The 23,460-nt window shown below is 46.8% G+C and overlaps 1 protein-coding gene across 2 annotated transcripts in view; it reads right to left on the bottom strand.

Annotated features, from left to right (window-relative positions):
• LOC144111324 (protein aurora borealis-like) overlaps positions 1-23,460 on the bottom strand; it is a 38,568-nt gene that overhangs the window by 6,150 nt on the left and 8,958 nt on the right. Inside the window, exons 4-9 of one of the 2 annotated variants that reach the window (XM_077644588.1) lie at positions 16,389-16,442; positions 15,308-15,364; positions 13,680-13,812; positions 12,654-12,711; positions 9,883-10,003; positions 6,179-6,244 (exon numbers count right to left, since the gene is read on the bottom strand). In XM_077644588.1, coding sequence (XP_077500714.1) covers positions 6,179-6,244; positions 9,883-10,003; positions 12,654-12,711; positions 13,680-13,812; positions 15,308-15,364; positions 16,389-16,442 — 489 coding nt within the window. The remainder of the gene's footprint in view (positions 1-6,178; positions 6,245-9,882; positions 10,004-12,653; positions 12,712-13,679; positions 13,813-15,307; positions 15,365-16,388; positions 16,443-23,460) is intronic. The other variant, XM_077644590.1, reaches the window with a different exon arrangement.

Raw genomic sequence — 23,460 nt, 5'->3', positions numbered from 1 at the left:
TACCAAAATAAAACCAGAGCAAATAAAATTGCCATCTTTCTGCTGCTGCTACTCATATACCAAAATTGGATGCATTTTGATCATGCCTGACAGCACTGTTGTTCACAGAATCCTATGTCCGTCGACTAAATGACAGGAAGGGGCCCAAGGAGACAGCACAACTTGACCAGTTGGTCTCAGTAATATTGAAAGTAGCTTTAATGCACTAGCCTAAGACACTTGCACTCTGTGTGACGTGGACGTCATCACCACCGGTCCAACTACATTGTTGTCATTCACATTTATTCGATCCTTGCTTGACTTCAGTACAACCTCCACTTAAGATTAATGAGTACTTCTGAAGCACTGCTGTAAAATTCCTGAACGAATGTCAAAGGGGCTCTGAAATACTCAAGAACAATACAACTGCAGGCACTTATTTATATGCACCAATTTATTTCAGGCACTTACTTATATGCACCAATTTATGCTTTGGTTGCTGCAATTTGAAAACTGCATTATTTTAACATGTAAACCGGTGTCCTAGTGGCTTGAGCATCCACCTCACATGCGGGAAGTGCGGGGTTTCGATCCCCAGTGCAAATGGGTACCCATTGGTGATACAAGGTGTACAAGCTTTCCCATGGCCTGGTGCTCGGGTTCTCTCAAGTGAAATGCTTGGAAAATAAACCTTTCACCCCACTTTGTGCAAAGACACCTTGTGCATATGTGTTCATGTAGTCCCACCTGGCATGCACAAGGCCAGCCAATCAGCTCAGGATCAAAATGCCCTACTGAGTTTCGAGTAATTTACGCCCTCGCATATAATTTGCGCATCCCTAACTTATTACCAGAGTACAAAAATATATATTTTTTACGCTTTCTGCTGCGCCAGACAACCAGCACGCTTACGGGTGCACGTAAGGCAGGTTTGGGAAGAATAGCACAGCCGCATCCCCATATGCAACTGTGAAATGTGTGGGTGGCATACGGACACTCCCACGCTGCTCTAAGGAAGTCACTGCCAAAACCAAACCATAGCGAAGTCATACCTGATGCGTGCGAGGGGTGAGCACGACCAGCTTTTTTCCAACTACCAGATCCAGCATGCCTCGATCGCTTTGATAACGCTCCCCCCCCCTCTCAAGACTCAACACAGGTAGAAACGAGCGAGTCAGCACACCAGATAAATAGCAATGAATGAGATAAGGACAACATATGATGGAAAGAAATAACGGCAGCAACAGCTGCACTATAGCGCCCTGAAGTTGTCATAACATGCAATATATACTGTGTATTGCCACATATTAGTCGACCATTTCTTTTTTAAAAAAATATACGTCCATTTGAAATTGGGGGGGGGGGGGCTAGCGTAGTAGTGACATAGTAGTGACACCCAAGACGTCAGTTGCACCCGCCCCGTACCGGTGGCCCATTCCCGGCAGCTCCGCGTGTTAAAAAAAAATAGCTAATTTGTTTGTCAATTGGTACTGGTTAAAACAAAATTGAATTACGAGGCGTCTGACCGGCTCGCACGGGATGGCGGTCGCTTTTTCGGACGAACAGTTGCAAAAGCATACTTTTGCTAACCTCTGGCCGAATACTACCAAACCTTTTGATTTTTGGTTTGCATCTAGAGGCCGCTGGTCAGCCAGGCCGCATATGAGGGCGTCATTTTGCAGCCTTTGCCTTTGACTGCTGGTTTTGCGAGTGTACCGTTGTGCATTTGCTTCTTCGAGCGGGGCCCGTGCCGCCATGCCATCTCGCGAGGAACTACACAACATGGGGTGCCGACCTACCGTATTTACACGGCTCGAATGTAAGTAGACGCCCCCACATATTTAAAAACAAAAAAACTTGGGAGTTCGTTTAAGCTTGTCCTTACGTAATAGAATGCGATAGCATTATCCTGCGACTGCCGCTTATCGCCAGATACTATCCGCTGTCACACACGGGCGTGCCCGTGGGCACATTCCAAGGCAAAAATGTATTCGTCACTGGGCTACTCATCCACACTTGCTCCATCGTCCTCACTAGCCCTGCCGTCGTGATCGCTGCTGCGGTCCCACAGCACGTCGTTTTAACATCGTCGTGCAGCAAAAACCCGCACTTCGCAAACATTCACATCACGACATCTCATGGAACAGCTGAAAATTCTGCCTCGCTACAGCTGCCACACCTGTATCAGTCGTTGCGAACGTCGAACTTGCGGCCCGGCGCGCAGTTGTTGGTTTCTTCGGCGTAAAGAATGACGGCCATCTTGAATGTAGCCGTGAACGAGCGCCGGTCGCTTACCGGACCCGGAGCACAAATGGCGACTGACAAAGCCCTACTTTAAATACTTGTGAAACACGGCCGGCAGTAGTCAACTGCATCAGAGCCAAAGTGAAACTAGGCGTGAAAGGCGTCTGCTCTACCGGCGGCTACCTACACTCCTCGGCTCCCTTGCTGTTCCGAGTGGCGGTGCCGCCACGATTGGAACAGTGGCCTGTCCATCAACTATCGACGTGGCCTTGAGCGCCAAGTGCACAGTTGAAAGTAAAAAAAAAAACTTGAAGGACACTTATTAAGAGTAGAACGCGAATGAGTTATCGGCTGCTGCCGCTTATCGGCACCCGCAATCAGCAGCCAAGTGTGGGGAGTGCGGGGGCCGGTTTGCTGCTTATCGACAGCCGCCATCACACACACCCCCCCCCCCCCCCCGTGTGGCGAGGGGATGCTGGTTCTGTGTGTTGACATAGCAGCTGCCCAAGGACAGCACCAAGAGCAATGCGACGGAGCTACGCAAGAAAAATGCAGCCACACTGTAGCATGCCTGATATCTCGTTTATCTTGCCTTTATTTATGGTTTCATGCCTTGGTTTCGATTGTAAGTCGACACCCCCACTTTAGATTTTCAAATTTTGAATAATAGGTGGACACAATCGTGTAAATACGGTATATAATGACAAGTTGGCAAAGTCTCAGAGTATTTGTGCACCCTTTTTGTGAAGCTCTAATTAAAGAAAAAAAGTGCGCAAATTTCACAAGTAAATACGGTAAGCATTCTACACATGAATATCTGCCATAGCCATTGAAAAACCAGGCTCGACTCCAGTGTTTGCACTCAATGTGTTGCCGCGCAGAACATTTGCCCAGTGACCAATAGCGAAACCACCACAACAGCACAAGATGGGGCCAGCACACGAAGGGCAAAGGCAGTGACACAAAGCACGGTGACTTGGCCCAGGTGAGAGAAACAAGACGTGAAAACAGGCCCTCTTACAAGTTTTGTTTATCTTCTTCAGTTTAGATTGTTACCACAGCCCTGATGGATAGATATTAAGGGGGGAAGCTGGTCTTGCGTGCCGATTCCAAATATGGAATTTAATTTAATGTACAACAAGTCCTTGTGGACTTAATGCAATATGTTATGTAACTTTTTGTGGAGAGCTTCAACGAAATTTTTCTACAAGGAACTTGCTAGAATGTATGCCGTCTGCTTGTCTTGACAACAAGCTACGTAGTAAGGGTAAAATTATTATCCTGCCTATCACAGAAGTTGAGTTACAGGGTTTTGAACTTGGTACTTCACAAATGGGAAGAAAAATTTGTCTTCCTGTTTCTGAAGTGACTACTTCAAAATTCTATAACTCAACTTCTATGACAGGCAGGATAATAACTTTACCCTTATTGCATAGCTTGTTGTCAAGACAAGCGGACGGCATACATTCTAGCAAGTTCCTTGTAGCGAAAATTCATTAAAGCTCTCCACAGAAAGTTACATAACATATTGCATAAGTGCTCAAGAAATTGTTGCGCATGAAATTAAATTCCATATTTGGAATCAGCACGCAAAAATACATGTTCCCCGAAGATTTCATAATTGTGACTTCATTAATAAAAATTTTTTTCTAAGACCCTCTTCTCCCCTTAAAGGGTCGCTGAGGACGAATTGGGGTTGGCCAGCATTGACAGATTATTGCATTCTAACAAAAAAGACGCAACTCATACTGAAAACCGAGCTCATATAATCTAGAAAGGCAAAAAAAAATGAAACAAGGGTGTCGCCACTAGAGGCCGATTTCACATGCACGATGCGACGAATCAGCAGTTTTCTGGACATGGATCACAGATGCCAAGCTACACTGCCATTCAGCCCGAAACAATGATCACGCAGTACAGTGCAGGCACCATGAATTTAAATCGAGTGGCGCAGAAAATTTTAAATGCAATTTTTTCAGCAATGAATGAGCCTTCTGCTCCTGGGAAAACATCAAAATGTCCACAAAGAGCCATAAAATACATTTTATGGGGAACAATGGCTGGATGGAGTTGTCCTCAGTGACTTTTTAAAGACAAAATGAACAGTAAGTGTCAGTTTGCTCTTTTGAGGGTGTACACAAGCTTTAGAGGGAAAATTATTTAATTCTATGAGTAAAGCGACATAGGGAAGTGCACTAAATTAATAAAATTTTCCCTTGTATACCTTCAGCAGTTTGGATATTATAAATTTTTATGCGCTTCATCGCTATCCCAAACTTGCAGACAGCCTGGCCTGACAACAAGACATGGTAGAAGTCTAGAGTCACGTACTGCACTCAGCACCATCACGTAAAATTAGCAACAGAGTGAAACAAACATCAATACATAGAAACATCATTACATAAAGATCTCAGCCAGTTTTCTGCTGCCTACAGTCACAAAAAAACATTTATTAAAGTCATTTCTGGGTTGTTTTCGGCATGGAGGAATACAAACTTGCAAGGGAGCACGTCGCCAAGCAGCCAGCCTTCACAAGCCAAGTGCTCGTGAAGCCGCTTCCTCCCCCATTTTTCGCTCTCCGAGTCAGTCCCTAATGTTTTGGTGTTGGTATGTTTTAGTCCACGCGTCTGCGTGGCCTATGGCGCCGGCGTCCACAGCAAGGAGGTTGAGCTATGCTCAGTCTGCTATACTGGTCCGCGGGGATAGATATCACCACACGTTATCATGTGGCGCGATGACGGGGGAGGGCGGCTCTCTCATTTTTGCTTTTTATGACTAGGCTTCAAGCCTATTGCCGGATGCTCCCTCTCGAGTGTTTGCTCCTCCATGATTTTCAGGGAAGACCGTTCGGGATATAATTAGAAAGATCTTACAGATACGAAATCTGGTGTTTTCCAATGTGCAATTTTTTTTTATTTTTGCGACTTGAAAGCCACGTCCCCCCCCCCCCCCCCCCAAAGCTTTGTTCCAAGCTTTAGAGAAAGCAACAGATAAGCAACGCGTTCCATCCCTGAGCAAATAACTCAGGGTGCTCGATGATATGCAGTGCCCAGGGAGGGATTCAAGTGAGCGGATGAGGCTTCAACAGCATTCGCGTATCACTTTACGCTAGAAAATTTACAGACATGCCAACCAGTACTTTGACCAACTGCAGTCTGAATTGAGGATAGTTTGTACATGAAAGTGTGCTGTCTCATGCAATTTTTACTGTTCATTTTTTATATACTCGTTAGTTCAGTCACATAATTTTCTCTTTTGCAGTACAATAGACTCCCGCCACATTGGCTCAATGGTTAGGGCACTCGTCTACTGATCTGGAGTACCCGGGTTCAAACCCGACGGTGGCGGCAGCGTTTCGATAGAGGCGAAACGCAAAGGTGCCCGTGTGCTGTGCGATGTCAGTGGACGTGAAAGATCCCCAGGTGGTCGAAATTATTCCGGAGCCCTGCCTCCTCTATCCCTCCCCTTGGGGTGTCCACTGAGCTATGTGAGACAGATACAGCGCTATTTCCTTTCCCCAACAAGCAATTTCCAATTTCCATTTTCCTGTACAATGGTCTGTCATTAATTTTAAATAGATCAATTTAAACCTTGGTTAGCTTAATGAACTAACATTTTTGTCCTGTCAACATCAAATGCAATGGCAGGGTCTCCCCAATTCAAATTCCATGTAACTTGAGCAACTTTTGCAGCATTATTTAGAGCCGACTGTATTGACTACTTTGTCTTTGTGCTCCGTTCCTTGACTGCTGCATGAAATATTGTAGAATGTAACTTGGAATACTGCAAGCCGTGCTCTTTCACACATTAATCCTTTCCTTTGTGTGAGTGCAGTCCTTTGCTTTCGCTTGCTCCTCTGTTCTGCTTTAGTATTCCTCATCACTCTGGCAAGGCCCAACCTTACGAGATAGGAGCATTAAAAGCAAACAAACAAACAAAGCGAGTGCAGCCTCACCAGTGGATAGTGACGACTCCCTGATTTCGGATAGCTGCATGCTTCTCTGCTGCTGAGGGGTCACAGCTGGGATGGTAAAAGGGGTAAAAAAAGAAATGACAGCAGGGACATCAAAGAGGCTTCAACGCACCTGTGTATACAACTTTCTTCTGCGAGCAGTGGTAAAATTATTGTATTCTTTTCTTTATGAATGCCGGATCATGCCTTGTGCAATACTGACACAGATCTTGTCTGGTAGCTGATTCTCAAGCGAACTCCCAGCCGCAATTTGGCACCCTTTCCATAGGAGAGCCGTCCTACTTTCTGCGCATTTTGTAGGTGCACTAGAAAGCTGTTTTGTGCCTGCTGAGATGGCTCAGTGATTAGGGCGCTCGACAACTGATTCGGAGTACCCGGGTTCGAACCCGACCACGGTGGCCGCGTTTAGATGGAGGCGCCCGTGTGCAAAGGCGCCCGTGTGCTGTGTAATGTCAATGCAAGTCAAAGATCCCCTGGTGGTTGACATTATTCCGGAGTACTCCACTACGGCACCTCTTTCCTCCTTTTTTCCCTCAGTCCCTCCTTTATCCCTTCCCTAACGGGCAGTTCAGGTGTCCATCCGCTGATATGTGAGACAGATACTACACCATTTCCTTTCTCCAAAAACCAGTTTTCATTTCAAGAAGCCAAAGCTGACAGAGTTCGAAAACAAAAAAAAACAGGCAACGCAAATAGAACTCGAAATACATTTCGACGCAGTTTCAGATACACTTTGTCAATATCAAAAAGAAATTGCATTGTTACCCGCTACTATTAGGAAACAAATTTGTAGCAAATATCTGGTAATTACAGAAAAATAATTTCACGACACTTTCTGGAGAAGAGGAGCACACAAATGAGTGGGTTGCTGCTGCATGATGTTTGTTCCATGCGGCATACAGGGGTATCAGCCTGGAATCCATTGCCATCCAGCATCAAATCACGTGCCGCACTATCCTCATTCTGCACAGCGCATTGAAAACACCTACTGAGCACCTCGGCCTCAAAGGAGTGCCTACACTTCCTTTTCTTTGTCAGTTTATCACAGTGCAAACTATTGCTTGCCAAATTAATTTGTGGGATCAGTATTTAGTAGTTGATTTAAAATTCTTTGCATGTTTTTGTATGTCCCACCTGCAATTGTTTAACTGCTACATTACTATGCAGTACTTAGTATTTTCTAAATTGCAGTTTGATGCTATTATTTTCAAAACACTCAGCTGTTTAAAGTTATGCTACAGTAAAAGCTCATTAATTCCAACTTCACGGGACTGGGAAAAAAGTTTGAATTATCCAATGTTCAAATTATCTACTGACAAGAACCATTTGCATTACAGTATATGTACCATATTTACTCACGTAACGAACACACCTGACCTCGATTTTTGCCTAACAAGTTGAAAAAGAAAAAGCGTCAGTCGTTAACACTTCCCATCGTTTCGCACCATCACACGGTCCACAATGCACTACTTGGCAGTGTGCCAAAATGCTGCGCAACGATAACATCACAGTGTGCTTACCTTTTGACGTTAGCTCTAGCAAGGGGCAGAAGCGAACTTTGCAGAGTGCCGCCAGCACTTGTCTAGTTGTGCAAGCCTCATTTTCAGTACGTTCGCCTTAAGAGTGACCCACATGGAGCGAACTTGCGCTGCGGATTTTGAGCAGCGTGGCGGAACACCGCCGCCGTGCAGCATCCCAAGCGGCGGAAAACAGGCGGCTGCCGCCAGAACGCTGCCGCCAGGATTTAGAAATGGCGTGATTCCATGTGCTTAGCAAAATGGTTAAAAGAACAGCTGTGCATTTACAATTGGGCTGTTATTTATTCACTGATGACAAAGAGGACGAATTATTCTTTGTGACCCCTTTCTGAACCAAAATAATTAACCTGTTTGGACCTCCCGCGCCTCCTGACGTCAACCGATGCGTAGTGGCTAAGCCTAGCAGCTTTGAAAATCCAGAAGCATTCTGAAAATCTGGCACGTTTCATCGCTAAAATTTTGTGCTGCGGGCATCTTCAGACAAAGCGAAAGCTTCATGCGACTTTTTTTTTGCCATGAACATGAGGCACAGTGTAGCAGCAACGACGAGGTCCTTGTGAAGCGAGAGGGTGCTTCGGCAGGTGCGGCCAATGTTGTAGAAGCGGGCAGAAGTTAGATGCTGTCATGCCGATTGGTCTGCGCTGATAGCCCACGTTGGCCACTTTCGGCCAGCAGCTGACCGCCAGGCCCAAAATAGAGGAGGTGCTGGCCGGGCGATGCTAAAAGCCAGCGTCATGATCGCGGCTGACCGCGTGCTTCCATTGGCGACTGATCGGTGGAAGGATGCACGACACACGCAAAGAAAAAAAAAAGTTTTGCGCAGGTAATTTGTAGCGCCCGTCCGAAGTTTTGAGTTTCGGAGGCTGCGCGGAAATGAGGGTAGGCAGCTGCCAATGCGGCCGCCAACCCCTACCCTCCGGTGCCGCCGGCCATCGCGCCGGTGATGACGCCATTTAGGGTTTACCCACTCATCCACGGTTTTATCTGGTTCCATCTTCTGCCCTCGTTTAGGACGTGCACAGCCTCTAACTATGCGGAGGTCCCTTTTTTTTTTTTGGCCACGTGCTGCGTGCCAAGCCGCCCAGACGCGGCGGAGCGTAGTTTGAATTATCCGTACTAAAACCGACTCGCTTTCGAATTAGCTGACTTTTTTTATACACAGATCTCTATGGAGCTTGGCCGGACCAAGTACTGTAGTTCGGATTATCTGAAAATTCGAATTATCGAGGTTCGAATTAACGAGCTTTCACTGTATTTCTATAAGTACTCACTTACAGGAGTGGCCCTGTCAGTGCAAGTCATCAGACATTCCTTCCTGATATTCTCATCAAGCACTGTATACAACGAATCTAAATCTAAACTAAAACCACTGTCATGTGTTCGTCTCATATCTCACTCCTGCATCCATTGGCGACATGAACCGGAAGCGCAAGAACAAGTGTCCAATACTTCCAAACATTAAATAACTGTAGGCGCTTGGATACCAGCCTCCCATCCTTCATAGAAGGGGGTCTCGAACTGTGTTTCATGAACCCTTGGGTTTCCTGGAGTGCTCTATGGGTTCCTGAACGCCAATTTGCATGCACTCAACCTGCAACTTTCCTTTACCCACATTATTCTGGGACAAATCGCACTGTGATTGATTGTCGTAGACTGCCCCACCATACAGCCAGTCATTATTAATATAATTTTGGGCATTTTTTGAGGGGCTGTACATGCTCTTTCATGCCTGCATGCTAGGCGGAATGGGACAGAAAGCAATATGCGCGGATTTCCTCAGCACCTCTTGAAAACCCTTGGGGTACTTACAAGGCTAAAAAGATTGAGAACCCCTGCTGTACAGAGTGCATCCACTCGCAGATGCACAAATGGATGCAGACAGTGCATCCACTCGTAGATGCACACATGGATGCACACATGGATGTATAGCTTGCACTCTCTGCATCCACTCACAGATGCACATGCGGATGCACAGAGTGCATCCACTCGTAAATGCACACATGGATGTACAGCTCGCACTATCTGCATCCACTCACAGATGCACATGCGAATGCACAGAGTGCATCCACTCATAGATGCACACATGGATGCACACCACTCAGTAGAGGGCATGCACTCCACGAGAAGGATGACAGAGTATGGGCTTACGGGGCAGTGGCCTGGTCCTCGCCTGGCGGCAGATAGGAGACAGCTGCATGCACTCGCCATCGGGACTAGAACCCTGGCTGCAGCGGGTGTGACCGCCAATGGGGCTCGAACACAGTGCCATCTGCACGGTGGAGAGAGAAGCACAGTCTGCTCACACCAGCTGCAAGATGCTGTTCAGATGGTTGTGGGCACTCTCCTCACAGGACAGCAGGTGGAATGTGAAGTATGCACTCGTGCAAAAGCTGCAATTTTTATGCACCAGCGTAAAGGTCCTGTTCTGGAGAAACTCCAGCGTCTGCATTGTTGCGAGTGAAAAACTCGGATTGGTCGAAAAGGTACAAGTGGAGCGACAGATTTGAAAAGTGACTAAAACATTATGAAGAATATGACTCAAATGTCATTAGGAAACATAGTATGTAAAGTAAATGAACTGCGCTGAAGAGAAAATTGTGCTAATTAGTCGGGAGTCGAAACTCTCATCCTTGGGTTGCGAGTCAGTCATGCTACCACACAAGCATATTCGTGCAGCTTGGTTAAAGTGGGGCTTCGCGTGTTCTTTCACATAATGATTGTGATTGTCAAAGAGGAAACAGTGTCTGTGTCTGCATGGGCAAGAGGAACGCTGACAGAACCTGTTAACGCTGTCGTATTATTACGTTAAAGACGGAACTTAAGTTGTCTCCCATTTTTTTTGCTTTCAATTTTGCAGCCCTCGTACAAACAAGCCGTATTTGTATGGGCAGCACATTCGGAGCTCCCAGGCTTACTCTGCTGTACAGAGCACACACACAGTAGCAGCAATAAAAACATCAAACCGCTATGCAGAGCACTGTGTGCAAAACCTGAAGAAATGCCTTCTCACTGATGACCATGTATTCTATGCAAGCTATCTTACTTTTTTTTTTTGTACCCTCTGCTTCTACTTCTTTTTACCAGTTTTGTCAAGATGTGTGCAGCACACATGGCCTTATACACACAGTGTGTGCTTTTTAAGACATGGCTGTTTTTAAGACATGGCACACTTCTCGAAAAAAAAAAAGAAAGAAAACCAAGGGTTTTTAGACCTACATGCATTTCACTGAAACTTTCACAGCAAGTCCACTGGAGTCTTTGATACTCTGCGGCAAATTTTACAGTTGGGTGGCGCTTTGTAGCAGCACAAATGAGTATTAGGTTTTCTCATTTTGTGCCTTCAGTAAGGGTGATTTCTATGGGTAACCTTGCCCATGTGACGTCATGAGCTACATGCCCATTGATATTTGCAGTGCATTTGTGGAAATAACTTGGCAAAGTGCCAAGACGCTGCGTGCCACTGACAGAAGCACCAGCGCTTTTGGCTTGCTTGGTGCACTGCTGTGCACTTGGCTGCACCACTGTATGCTCAGAAAGACGGCGAGCGCTTAGCAGATTAACTCAGCAGATTAACGTAGCAGATTAAATCAGAACTCTGTAAAACATCCTCTACGCTGACATGCTATGAAAGAAGCAGACCGTTCAGAACCCCAAGTGATTTGGCCAGCTCGAGATAAAGAGCGAAAATGCCCAACTCCTCACCACAGCTAGGGCTTAAATATTTGCATTATAGACTTACAACCATCCTGCAAGTTTTTTTAACCTGCATAAAAAACGTGCACCTGACATTCAGGGCTGGTGTTGAGCACATTCGCTTTATCTTGCCGGAATTGGCTGATGCAGCTGGCTAGCCCAAAATCGTTCGATTGCACCATGATACAGCAAACACCTTTTGAACCTAATGGTGCTAAACACCGGCGACACAAACGCACCTGACCATACGCTTTTGTTGAAGGTCGGATGGACAAACAGGTTTGGCGGGTGAACATATGATATGAAATTGCAACTCTCCCCCAAAAAATTTTCTGAACCTTTTTTTTTCCCGTATAATGAGCCCTCGCCTCAAATTAATGTCAACTTTTTTGAAAAAAAATAGTGGGCTTTTTACGAGAGTATATTGGTATTACTATGTACTTGCAAAAGGCACTCAAACATTGAACACACCTCGTAAATTAACAACTAACACTTGCGGAAAAGAGTGTAATTTTTCCTCGCACAATAGCTGCACCTCGCAAATTAGCACTTCATTTTTCTATCGTGTTACCACTGTGTACTTATAGCACCTGCCATTGATATATGCTCCAACCAGGCTGAATTAAAAAAATGTTGCCCTTGCTTATCGTCGTTAGACATTTCATGACTGGAGTTATCACTTGCAGTGACCAACTTACTCTTTGTACATACGCACGAGAGCTTCTCTTCATTAAATCATTTGCTGGTCCTTTCCAATGTCATGATTTGGCCCAAACCAAGTTTTGGCTTCTTGCCTGTTCCATTTCTTTTTTTTTCTCTTTCGAAATCCATTTTTATGCTCATTCTAAAAATTATCTACTACAGATTAGAAAGGAAGGACTAGTTAATGGGATCTGCTCACGAACTGAAAATGCCCACAAATGCTTGGGAGTTTCCGCTAAATGAGTCCATAACACACATGGTCTTGAGAACCACTGGGCTTCCCTTTTCGAGCGAGCAGCATAGCTTGCCTTACATTGGCAGAGCTGTAAGCACCCAAAGGGTGTGGTCAACTCGTGTCCTAACTGCTGCCAAGCTTAGCAGCGCAAGATGTAATAATGCAAGGGTTCCACTACGTAGCCAACCAGAAGGCCCTGCACTGCGTGCTTCATGACAAAGGCTCTGGTGCGCGCACAATAAGAGTGCCGCTGGTGTTACTGCAGACATGAGGTGGCAGAACCACTTACATGCACTGGTGACAAATTCTGGCCCTCCACCAGCACACTCAGCCGCTGGCTCTCACGCCTGCAAATGCACAGAGAGGGCACGTCACACAGCAGCAGAGTACAAAAGGCAGGCACAAAGTACAAGTCATCAAGCATGGGGCATCAATCACCAACCAGCAAAGGCCCGCGTTACAGCTTTCACTCCAACCCAGGGCGGCCCAACTTCCACCAAAAGTTGCCAAGCAAACAAACAGAAGGTAACGGCACAAAAGATGAACTGCAAGCTTTGTGCCTGTGTGTGTTGTCTCAAGTGCATCACTCGGTTTGACAATGATGACGTTGAGTTTTAAAGGTACAAGGGCAGCTTTGACCAAAGAGTGCCATGGCACGAAGTGCTTTGGTTAACTCAAGGTGGGGTTGTAGATACATGCATTTCATCCCAGAGAAGCCGAGCACCAGGCCAGGGAAGAGCTTATACCCACTGTCACACCAGCGGCTACCCAGTGGAACCGGGGACCGAACACTGCCCCTCCCGCACGCATAGTGGGTGCTCAAATCGCTAGACCACTGTTAGACCACGATTTAGCATTCTTGCCATCATTCTTGGTGTGTCCTGGTGGGATTGCCATACGTATTCTGGTGAAGCCATACTGATTTTTCCACACAGCCCTCTAACAATAACTAAATATTTAAAAAAGCTAGCATCAAGGACCACTCCCAAGACAAAAGGCCAAGGGAACGACGATGCCCATTATCATGCCTCTGTGTACAGAACAGCACTTATGGCAAAATGGACCCTTTCAGGTGAAAGTTCAACAGCTAATTTTAAAACTGTGTTCCCTCTATGCAAGTTCCTTTCTGCATGCTGGTTTCAAAATGGCTATAAGTGTTCACATCTGAGGCTGCACTTGTCAAATCCTTAAGCTCTTTCGATACAAAGGCCCGCCTGCTAAATTTTCTTGCTTTGCCACATCTCTACTAATCACCATCCATGGATCACTTCAGGTGAGGCAAAGTTGTGAAACAAAGCACAGAGCAGGCACGCACCTCTCGGGGGTCTGCATCCTGCCCTCCATGGCGTTGCAGAAAAGTTTGCGCCTCAGCGAGTCACGCGAAGTGTTTCCACGGCTGGGAACAGCCACCTGCTTGTCTTGGGCGGCGTCGAAGGTGAAGTACTCGCCTGTGGAAGACGACAAACAACAGCCACTACCGACACTGTTGTCAACGTGATGTTGTTCTGTGCAATACAAACAAGTGCACTGGTGACAACACAGGATGAGCCGCTGCCGCCCCGAATCATGTCAGTACTGCAGCTAATGGCTCAGTCACCACAGCAGAAAAAATAGCAGCTGCAAAAGCTGTGTGAAAACATGTGCAAATGCTATGGTAACATGACTGTATAGTACAACATAACTGCACAAACTCTCACCTATTACTTTCGCATTTTGTTAACTCAGCCTTTCATGATTTGGTACCACAATGAAATTTCAGAACCTTTTCCAGGCAATAAGTTTGGCCAGATGATTAGATCAAATACTTTTAAACAGCAACAACTTTCTGCAAAAGCTGCCCATTACCATACACAGACTGCTACATTTACCTGAACGCACATGAGTTTTTTACTGACAATAAAAGTGAAAAGTCATCCTTTGCGTTCTGATTAAATTATTATTATTGAATGACAGAATATCTTCTCTATATTCTGGACTAGCAAATATAACCACCCATTACAATCGCGGTCATGGTGCATTTTAGTAAATATAGTACGGTTTAGGTTTTATGGTGTTTGACGTCCAAAACGAATCAGGCTATGAGGGATGTCGTAGTGATGGGCTCCAAATAATTTTGACTACCTGGGGTTCTTAACGGGCACTGACATCGCATAGTACATAAGCTTCCAGCATTTTCCCACAATGCGTGGAGCAATTATTAGCAAAACTTCGTATTTAAAGAACAAAAGAGCAGACACATTTGTTGACATCAGCAACTCTATTAATTTAAATGGGCAATGCTTTGGCAGGCATTGAACAACTAAGTGAATACACAAAGCCTATTAGATGACCACTCATTCTATGTTTTGCCATTATTTTATGCACATATAGATGATGCAGACAGTCAGTAGACAGTGCAGTTATAGTGAGAGATCATCCAAACTAATTTTCTGGCAACCTCAGAATGATGCCGAAGGAAGGGCATGTCTCTTTATATTCGGTCCATTTATTTCCCTTCATTCGCATAAACCAAATGAAGCCCTTACCTGCCTCCTACATTTGTGAATATTGTAGAATCTAAATCTATGTTCGCAGGAAAATACAGCAGCCATAAACAAAAATAGACTGGCATGACAGCACTGCAAGAGAAATTCGTTAGGGTGGGCAGTACAATAAATTAAAAAATCGAGTGCCCTGTCTACGACACATACCTCCGAGAGACATATGTTATGGTGGACACCCAGAAAGAAATAAAATTAAATGTGCCCAGCCCAAAAGACAATTGGAATCCATGAGGAGTTGGTGGCTTGTCTCAAAACGGTAATGAAAAGCAGGAAACAGGCATACTTAGAACACAAATACAGCACTGCTCCGCGGTTGCAGTAAATATCCTCCTAGAGCTGTTCTCACACAGATTAGATATGTAATGCAAAATGAACTAGTACCCAGAAGAATTCCGCTTACCAAGAAGCGAGCCGAGATCAGCATCCGGAGGTATCGATAGCGTCGTCTGGCTCCACACTGCATGCAAATATAGTCACAAGAATGAACAAAAAGGAAAGTGTCAGGTCACTGTTTTCGCGTTACAGTAGATTTCAGAAGAGTGGAATCTGAAAACCGTATTTATTTAATTGTAAGTCGACTCGAATGTAAGTCGACTCCCCAAATCATATTTCTAAAAAAAAAAAAAAAATCTTCGAGGTTGTTTAAGCTTGGCCTTGAATAGTTGAATGCGATAGCACTATCCTGCGGTCTCCGCTTACCGCCAGCTGCCATCGGCTGCTGCGCGCGGGAGCGCCCATGAGCACATTCCAAAATGAAAATGTATTAGTCACTGGACTACTCGTCCACACTTGCATCATCGTCCTCACTAGCGCTGCCATCGTGATCACTTCTGCGGTCCGATAGCTCGTCGTTCTAACATCGTCTTGTAGCGAAATCCCATACTTCGCAAACAGCCACATCATGACATCGCGTCGAACAGCTGAAAATTTTGCCTTGCTGCAGCTGCCATACCTGTATCACCCGTTGCGAACGTCGAACTTGCGGCCCGGCGCGCAGTTGATCGTTTCTTCGGCTTAAAGAATGACAGCCATACTGAATGTAGCCACGAACGAGCGCCGGTTGCTTACCGGACGTGGAGCACACATGACGAATGACGAAGCACAACTACATTAAAAACTTCTGAAACGCGGCCGGCAGCAGTCAAATGCGCCAGAGCCAAAGAGAAACTATGCGTGAATGGCGTCGGCTCGGAGGGTTCCACTGCAGCAGCCACCATTATTAACTTGAATTTTGCAATTTTTTAGGGGTCTGGCGCCTGCACGCGTCGTGGGCAGGAAGGGACGAAAACCAAGACACACGAGTTTCTTTCTTGGTGGCTTTTGAAAAGAGACTATAGAGTTCCCAAAAGATTGAGAAACCCTATTTCCGATCATAGCTAGGATCCTACACAGCCAAAACACCTGCCCCCCCCCCCCCCCCTAGAGTAGACTATGATGGCACAAGCAAAAACAGAGGCACAGCAAAAGACAGCAAAGCTCACCAGAGACTTTCTCAGGTTCCTCTTCATACAAAGTGTGGTTGCCATCGTGAAGACCTGCGGTCAGAGGAGATAAAAGTATGGAAAACAACTGAAAGATTGTTCAAGCAACCAACAGAGCTCCTTCGCACCATCAAGAAAGATTGTTAAGCTCAAGAATGCTTTAAATGCCTGCAACTGTTGCCAATATGAATCCTCCCTTTCACCCGATTCATTGTTTCATTACAAATTTGGAGAATTAATGCATAGCGAAATCTTTATGCACTGACTGAATGGCCAATTTATATCAAAACTACAGTGTTATGCCAGGAGCCAAGAGGTTCACGACTGTTGATATGGAAGTTTCATTATTATGTGCACTGATCGACCAGATAATTGGCTGGCAGGTTTGCTGAAAAAGGGAAACTTGCACCTTGAGGACTGAGCAAATGATTTGTGAGATCATATGCAGATCTACACCGGACCCATCATCACCATCAGAGGAAAGTTTCTGCCATCCGCATTTTCCCTTTCACAACCTAGAAATGCAAATTCATGCATACAATAGAGGACCGTGTAGGATTAAGGTGGCCGCAGCGAAGACAGTACAGAAGCGGGTGCATGCGTGCCCAAACTTCGTTCAGTCAGTGCTCCCTCTCTCTTTGCTGCTGCCTCCCCTCCATCAATGGCTGCTCAGACATACAGAACCATCGCAGAGCATTTAGAGCATTCTGTGCATGTGAACGGTTGTGACAGCACTAAGCAAAAAAAAAAATAATAATAAAGGGCAGTAACAACGCACATTTCTTCTCCGCAGTCCTGTGAAAAACCTAACAGGGTTCTACTGTAGCTATACAGGTGTGGCCAAAATACTGTGACGAAGAAGACGACGAACTGTGCAGTGACGCGGGCAGGAGCGCTTGCGCTAGGCTAGCGGCCATTAAATCCTGGTCTGGGGAGCTTCGGCATTCTGCGTCAGCCGTGGTCGTCAGCCGTGAGTTCTTGGTCTGCGTCGCTCGGCCGTGCCCCACCCTTTCAGACCCGAACCGACCTCGCTGTTGTTCCCTCCCGCCTCGTCCACCGGCCAGACCACTCAACACGACGAACTGAACCCGACGCAAGGACCTGACCTATTGACCCCGCCGATCCGAGACGAGCTACACGGGCATGTTCTGATGACATCTGAGTCGAATGGCATTCGAGACTTTGAATGGCATTCAGACTCGACGGACTTCTGCGGCACTACACGACACTTTCCAAATGCATTTGAAATTTCCTCAGCTCATTTTCAGTGTACGATGACGACGGCGGCGGTGGTCACACTAGTGCGACAAGGACACTGTCACGGTAGACAGCAGCATATATGATTGTACAGTAAAACCTCGTTAATTCGAAATCGCTTAATTCGAACTTCCGGTTAATTCGAACTGACGGCCGGGTCCCGGCAAAGCCCTGTGTATTTCAATGGGTCAAAACTCCCGATAATTCGAATATGCCGGTATCCACGTCGGTTAATTCGAACTAGGCGCCGATGGCTGGCATTGCTCCTCGCATATAGAAGTCACCTCGTAGCAAATACAATGCGCTGAAAATTTAAAAAAATGCAGAATGATGAGAAAAAAAAATAAGCCAGCACGCACGAGGTGAGACGTGAATTTCGTTGCCCGAACCAACCCTCCGGTGCATGCCGTAGCAGGTTTTCGCTGCCGGAGCGTCGAAGCATTGGCTTGTCTATTTTTGGCTGACGCGCGGTCACGCGGGTAGCCACCCTACCGCGGGCGCCGCCTATGCTCCGGCCACGGTGGCTCCGGCGCAAGCCGTTGCAGCAGGTCAACTAAAGGACTACCTTGCCGATTACTCGCTCAGCGATGTGTTCAATGCAGATGAAACCGCGCTTTATTTTAAGTTGCTGCCGAACAAGAGTGTCAGTTACAAAGGCGACACGTGTTCAGGCGGGAAGAGAAGCAAGGAAAGAGTGACGGTGTTGGTGTGCGCAAACGCGACTGGCACGGAACGGTGCCGCTTGCTAGTTATAGGCAAAGCAGCGAAGCCTCGCTGCTTTAAAAGGCTAAAAACTCTTCCTGTTGATTATACTTTGAACAGAAAGTCGTGGATGACGCGAGCAATTTTCACGGATTGGCTGCGCACACTCGACAGGAAGTTCGCGGCACAGAACAGGAATGTTCTGTTGTTCGTCGACAACTGTTCAGCCCATTGCGACATCAGCGTACTGAAGGCGATCCGTCTGGCATTTCTGCCGAAAAACACTACGGCTGTGCTGCAGCCTATGGACCTTGGGGTTATTAAAAACCTCAAAACACTGTACAGGCGCCACCTCCTAGAGCGGATTCTTGTGTGTATGGACAGCGGCAAATCGTACGACGTCAATCTCCTCGGAGTCTGCCACATGCTGGCAACATCGTGGAATGCTGTCAAGGCGGACACAGTCGCGAACTGTTATCGAAAGTGCGGCTTCATTGAAGGCCCAGAAGCCTGCAGCACGGCAGAGCTGGATGCTCAGTGTGATGACTCCGTCGCGCTGCACCCTGCCTACGCTGCTTTATCGGAGGGTGTTGACTTCCAGAGCTTTGTAGACGTTGACAGCGGCGTGGAGACATCGGGGCCGTTAAGCGATGCCGAGATTATTGAAGCGGCCTGCGGTGACCAGATGCCGCACAACTCGGGCGCGGCGAGCACAGCTGACAGCGACGACGAGTCCGACGGAGGCGACGATCCATTGCCACCCCCGAGTGCATGTGAAACAGCGTCAGCACTCGATCTGGCTTCTCCGCCGATGATAATTCGGACGCTGCGTTGGAGCTGTTGGGCAAGTTGCAGACGATGCTTGTCGAGTCACGGCAAAGAAAACGAAAACAAATGCGCATCACCGATTATTTTTCTCTTTGATATGCTTTGCCAATCTGCTGTTAATAAACATGTTTTTGAAGCATAGTGCCATATTTAATCATTAGGCTTGCTGCTTACGCGAATGCATTTTGATGTTAGCTCCAACCGCATAAACAAATTAACTTTATTTCCTTCGACATTCGGGCTCTATGATTTTAATTCGCGCAATCGCCCGCCGCAAATGTGTAGTAGCGCGTAGTAAGAGATAACGATCTCAGATATGCCTGTTTTAGCTTCGGCCCGTGCTGCCGGGCGTGATGGCCGCTTTTTTTAGCGCCCGCTCGTTAATTCAAACTCCGCTTAATTCGAACAATTTTCCGGTCCCCCTCGAGTTCGAATTAACGAGGTTTTACTGTAGTGGGACAAGTTTTTGAGGCCAACGGCACCGACGAATCCGAACGGCGGACGGTCAGCCTTCATGTCCTCGGCAGGCCGGCGGCTGGGCGAAAACACGCTGATGAGGCATTGGTGTGAATATATTCGCCCTTCTACCTTATACGTATTGTTAACAAGCGAAACTAACGGGTATATTTCACATGTGCACACTCGAACAATCACCAGCTATAAGCGCTTGCCAAATTAATTTTAATCGGCAGCGACTTCCTTCCCTTCCGCGGCGACTAGGCCTAGTGAATCCGCAGGGTTACGTCTGTGAATTCGGCGGTTGTGAAGAGCGAATTCACAAGTTTTAGCGAATGCAAATGATCAACGAGTGTAGTTTTGACAACAGTGATCTGAAATCAACTATTGCTCACATCGCAGGGCGCGCATACGATGAACGGGAAGAGCCGGTGTAACCCAGACCGCCGAGCACTGCTTTACGGCCAGCAGCAATCGTTGCCGTTGCTATTTTGTGGATAACAAGTTAAGATGTTTCAATTACCGCGAATGGTCACCAATCATACTTCTGAATAAAGCAGTTTAAAATAAACTACTGATGGTGTCGGAGGAAGTCGGGACAATTAGCGACAAGCGCCGGTCGTAGGCGATGTCAGCAGCCCGGCTGTCAAGTGTTTCTCAGGCGAGCGATCGTATAGGCGCTTCCGCCCACAGATTGTCGCACTGCGTTAACAAGCACGGGTGCAACTGGTACAAAAGAGATGAGCTTATTTAATAGAACTAAAGCGCAGAGTGCGTTTTATGTCATGAAAACGAGCGCTAACTGTTTGTAGGCAGCGATTTAAACAGTATGAGTGCAGCCGTCCTCATCGGCGCACTGCTGGAGAAATTTCATACCCATGCGGTAAATGTTCATTGGTGTACTATTACCTTCAAGCACTTACGTAGACATAACATGAGCTATTTTCTAAGCAAAAAGCAGGAAAAAGCGAGCAGCGGGTATCAAAATGAGCAGCCATGAGAGCCGAAAGCAGTCGCGCGGCTGTCTGTGGGCAGGGCGAAGCGATGGAGGCGGCAACGCCTATTGGTCGGTTAGGGCTGTGTTTGCGTTTCAAAGGCATTCCAAAATCTGGAATGTCTCCGCGGAGCTCCGTCAACTCGAATGGCGTCTGAACCGAATGCCGTCGAAAAATTTCGTGTAGCAGCGTAAGTTCGGCAGTCGAGCTGAATGACATTCGGTTTGAAGGCATTCGAAGCACCCGTGTAGCACAGGTATTCGTTCCTCTGCCCAGGCCATTCAGCGCATCCTGGGGCCTCGACCGTCGGCTCTTGGCGACCTGCGGCCGGGAAGCTTCAAGACCAGGAATCATTCAGCCACCTCATTCAACGTGGCGGCCAGCACCTCACCCCTTTCTCGTTTCTGTCCAACCATCCTCTTAAGCCCGTAACCACCTCGCGCGTCTCTTGGTCACCGATCGGGACGATTGCTTGGTGGCCTCGGGTAGTGTGACGAAGAAAACAACGAACTGTGCAGTGGCGTGGTTTGGAGCGCTCGTGCTAGGCCAGCAGCCATTAAATCATCTCATTGCCATCGATCATCGTATCTCTTTCTTCGGCTGGCCGCCACGTAACAATATTATAGAGCACGCCTCAGTGTTTGTAATTTTCTCATGCATTCCATTGAGAAGATATGCTGTTTTGTGCTCAAGCACGAACACACCAACAGTGTGTGCCACCATATGTATAACCTAATTTTCGCTACGTAAGGTGTAACAAGAGATTAATCACCGAAGTGTGCTCTGTAATAAGCAGCCAGCAGTATTCGATAATGACAGTGAAATCAGCTTTGTTAAGCTAAGCTCAGTATTAGCAAAATATCACGAGGAAACAATCATTGCATTAGCACAGAATGTGTTTATGCCTTGAAAGTTATGTACTAATTGCCATGCCTTGAGTGACTTTCCTTGCAAGGCTCTCTTCCCAAACTACTTAAACAGACACTGAGGTCAACTTAATTCAATTACTGTTTGCTGTAAAAACTAATTTTTTGGCTCATTCTGCGTATCCTGAAGTATTTCCAACAGCCAAAGACACATTTATAACCGAGAGAATTGGACTTCAAAACATTCCCGGCAGCGACTGAAACTCATGACATCCTTACTGAAAACATGGGTGTGGTTTAGCCCTGTTTAAACCTGGAGTGACGCGATAGCTACAGCTGGCCGAGCGGAACTCGCTCAGTCGAATTGCAAAGTAAATCTTTCGCCGCTGCGTTTCGCTGAGCGTTCCTTTTTCATCTTCGTCCCTGGGCTTGCATTCACTCTCTCCCCCCTCTACACTCCTCCCCCACTCAATTTCGCCGGCACGCCGCGCTGCCGGCAGCTGCTACACACCACGTGACCAGCCACGGCGCCGCCACGAGCTCAGGGGCGGCCACGCAGCTCAAGGGGTGTCACACTGAAGGCTCGAAGTGCTAGCGTAGTGTAGCTATTGCTACAAAATAGCAGACAATTTAGCATGCCTAAGCGCGGAATGTCGTGCAGTAGCATTAGTTACGATGGGCCCTTAAGTTCCTTATGCGCTAAAAGCCTTTGCCCTAAAGGCCTTTACCCTGAAGGCATTTACCTTAAGGCCTTCACCTGGGTGTACACAACCCGGTGGGCAGGTGGGCCACTTGCCACAGAGCAGGCTTCAGGGATGTATGGTTTGGTTTGGTTTATGGGGGTTTAACGTCCCAAAGCGACTCAGGCTATGAGAGACGCCATAGTGAAGGGCTGGATAAATTTCGACCACCTGGGGTTCTTTAACGTGCACTGACATCGCACAGTACACGGGCCTCTAGAATTTCGCCTCCATCGAAATTCGACTGCCGCGGCCGGGATCGAGCCTGCGTCTTTCGGGCCGGCAGCCGAGCGCCGTAGCCACTCAGCCACCGCGGCGGCTCTTTTCAGGGATGTACATATACTCTAGACCGCAAGAGTTTGTGCGGATCTGTGATGCGTGGCGGAGTAAAGCAAAAATGCATTGTTGCACCAACCGACAGTATGTATGCCCAAAATCGAAAATGTGCCTAGTAGTGCTGCCACACTAGAAATTGTCTGGATGCCTTTAATGAAACACTAAACACAGCTTCGTTTAATTTGTTTTCTGCAAAATGTGGAATGTGTTTGGAAGCAAAACACAATTTATCACTGAAAAACCTGCAGGTCGAGGTTGAGCACCTTTTCCCGTGTTCGGATTCAAACTGATAATGCCAGGCATGCCAGCGGCTCCATAAATGCAGTCAGAAAGAGGCGAGTGACGAGATCTAGCTTCACAAACTGACATAAAAAAAAGCACTTGAGGCTGTTGTAGCTTTTAGAAAACTGGCCTGCAGCAGCAATAGTGCATGCGGCTGGGAACATGTAGTGTCTTTTGTGTGTTGATTCCATATACAATATTTACACAGGTAATGAACCCACTCTTTTAACAACAAAGGTTATATCAATTTGCAGGGAGGATCCATTAGACGGGGAAAAAAAAAAAGTTGACAGATTTTTTTCCCGGGAGTCGAAATTTCACATTATATATCTGCCCGCCTGCCCACCCGTCTATTTAACACCAAAAGAAGCATGCGGTCAGCCAAATTTGTGTTGCCAGTGTTTAGCATCGTTTGCTTCAAAAAGCGTTTGCTGTATCGCGGAATGATTCGATGATTTTGTGATAGTCGACAGTGCCGGCCAATCACAGTAAGATAAAGCAAACATGCTTAACACCAGCCCTGAAGTTCGAATGCACGTTTTTTTATGCGAAGTTAAAATAACTTGCAGGATGGTTACGAGAGTGCGATGTGAATGTTTAAGTGTTAGCT

Source organism: Amblyomma americanum, chromosome 11 (genome assembly GCF_052857255.1).
Source record: "Amblyomma americanum isolate KBUSLIRL-KWMA chromosome 11, ASM5285725v1, whole genome shotgun sequence".
In the NCBI taxonomy this organism is placed as follows: Eukaryota; Metazoa; Arthropoda; class Arachnida; order Ixodida; family Ixodidae; genus Amblyomma; species Amblyomma americanum.
The sequence above is the reverse complement of the archived record's forward strand: the minus strand, read 5'-3'. Positions and strand labels throughout refer to the sequence as shown.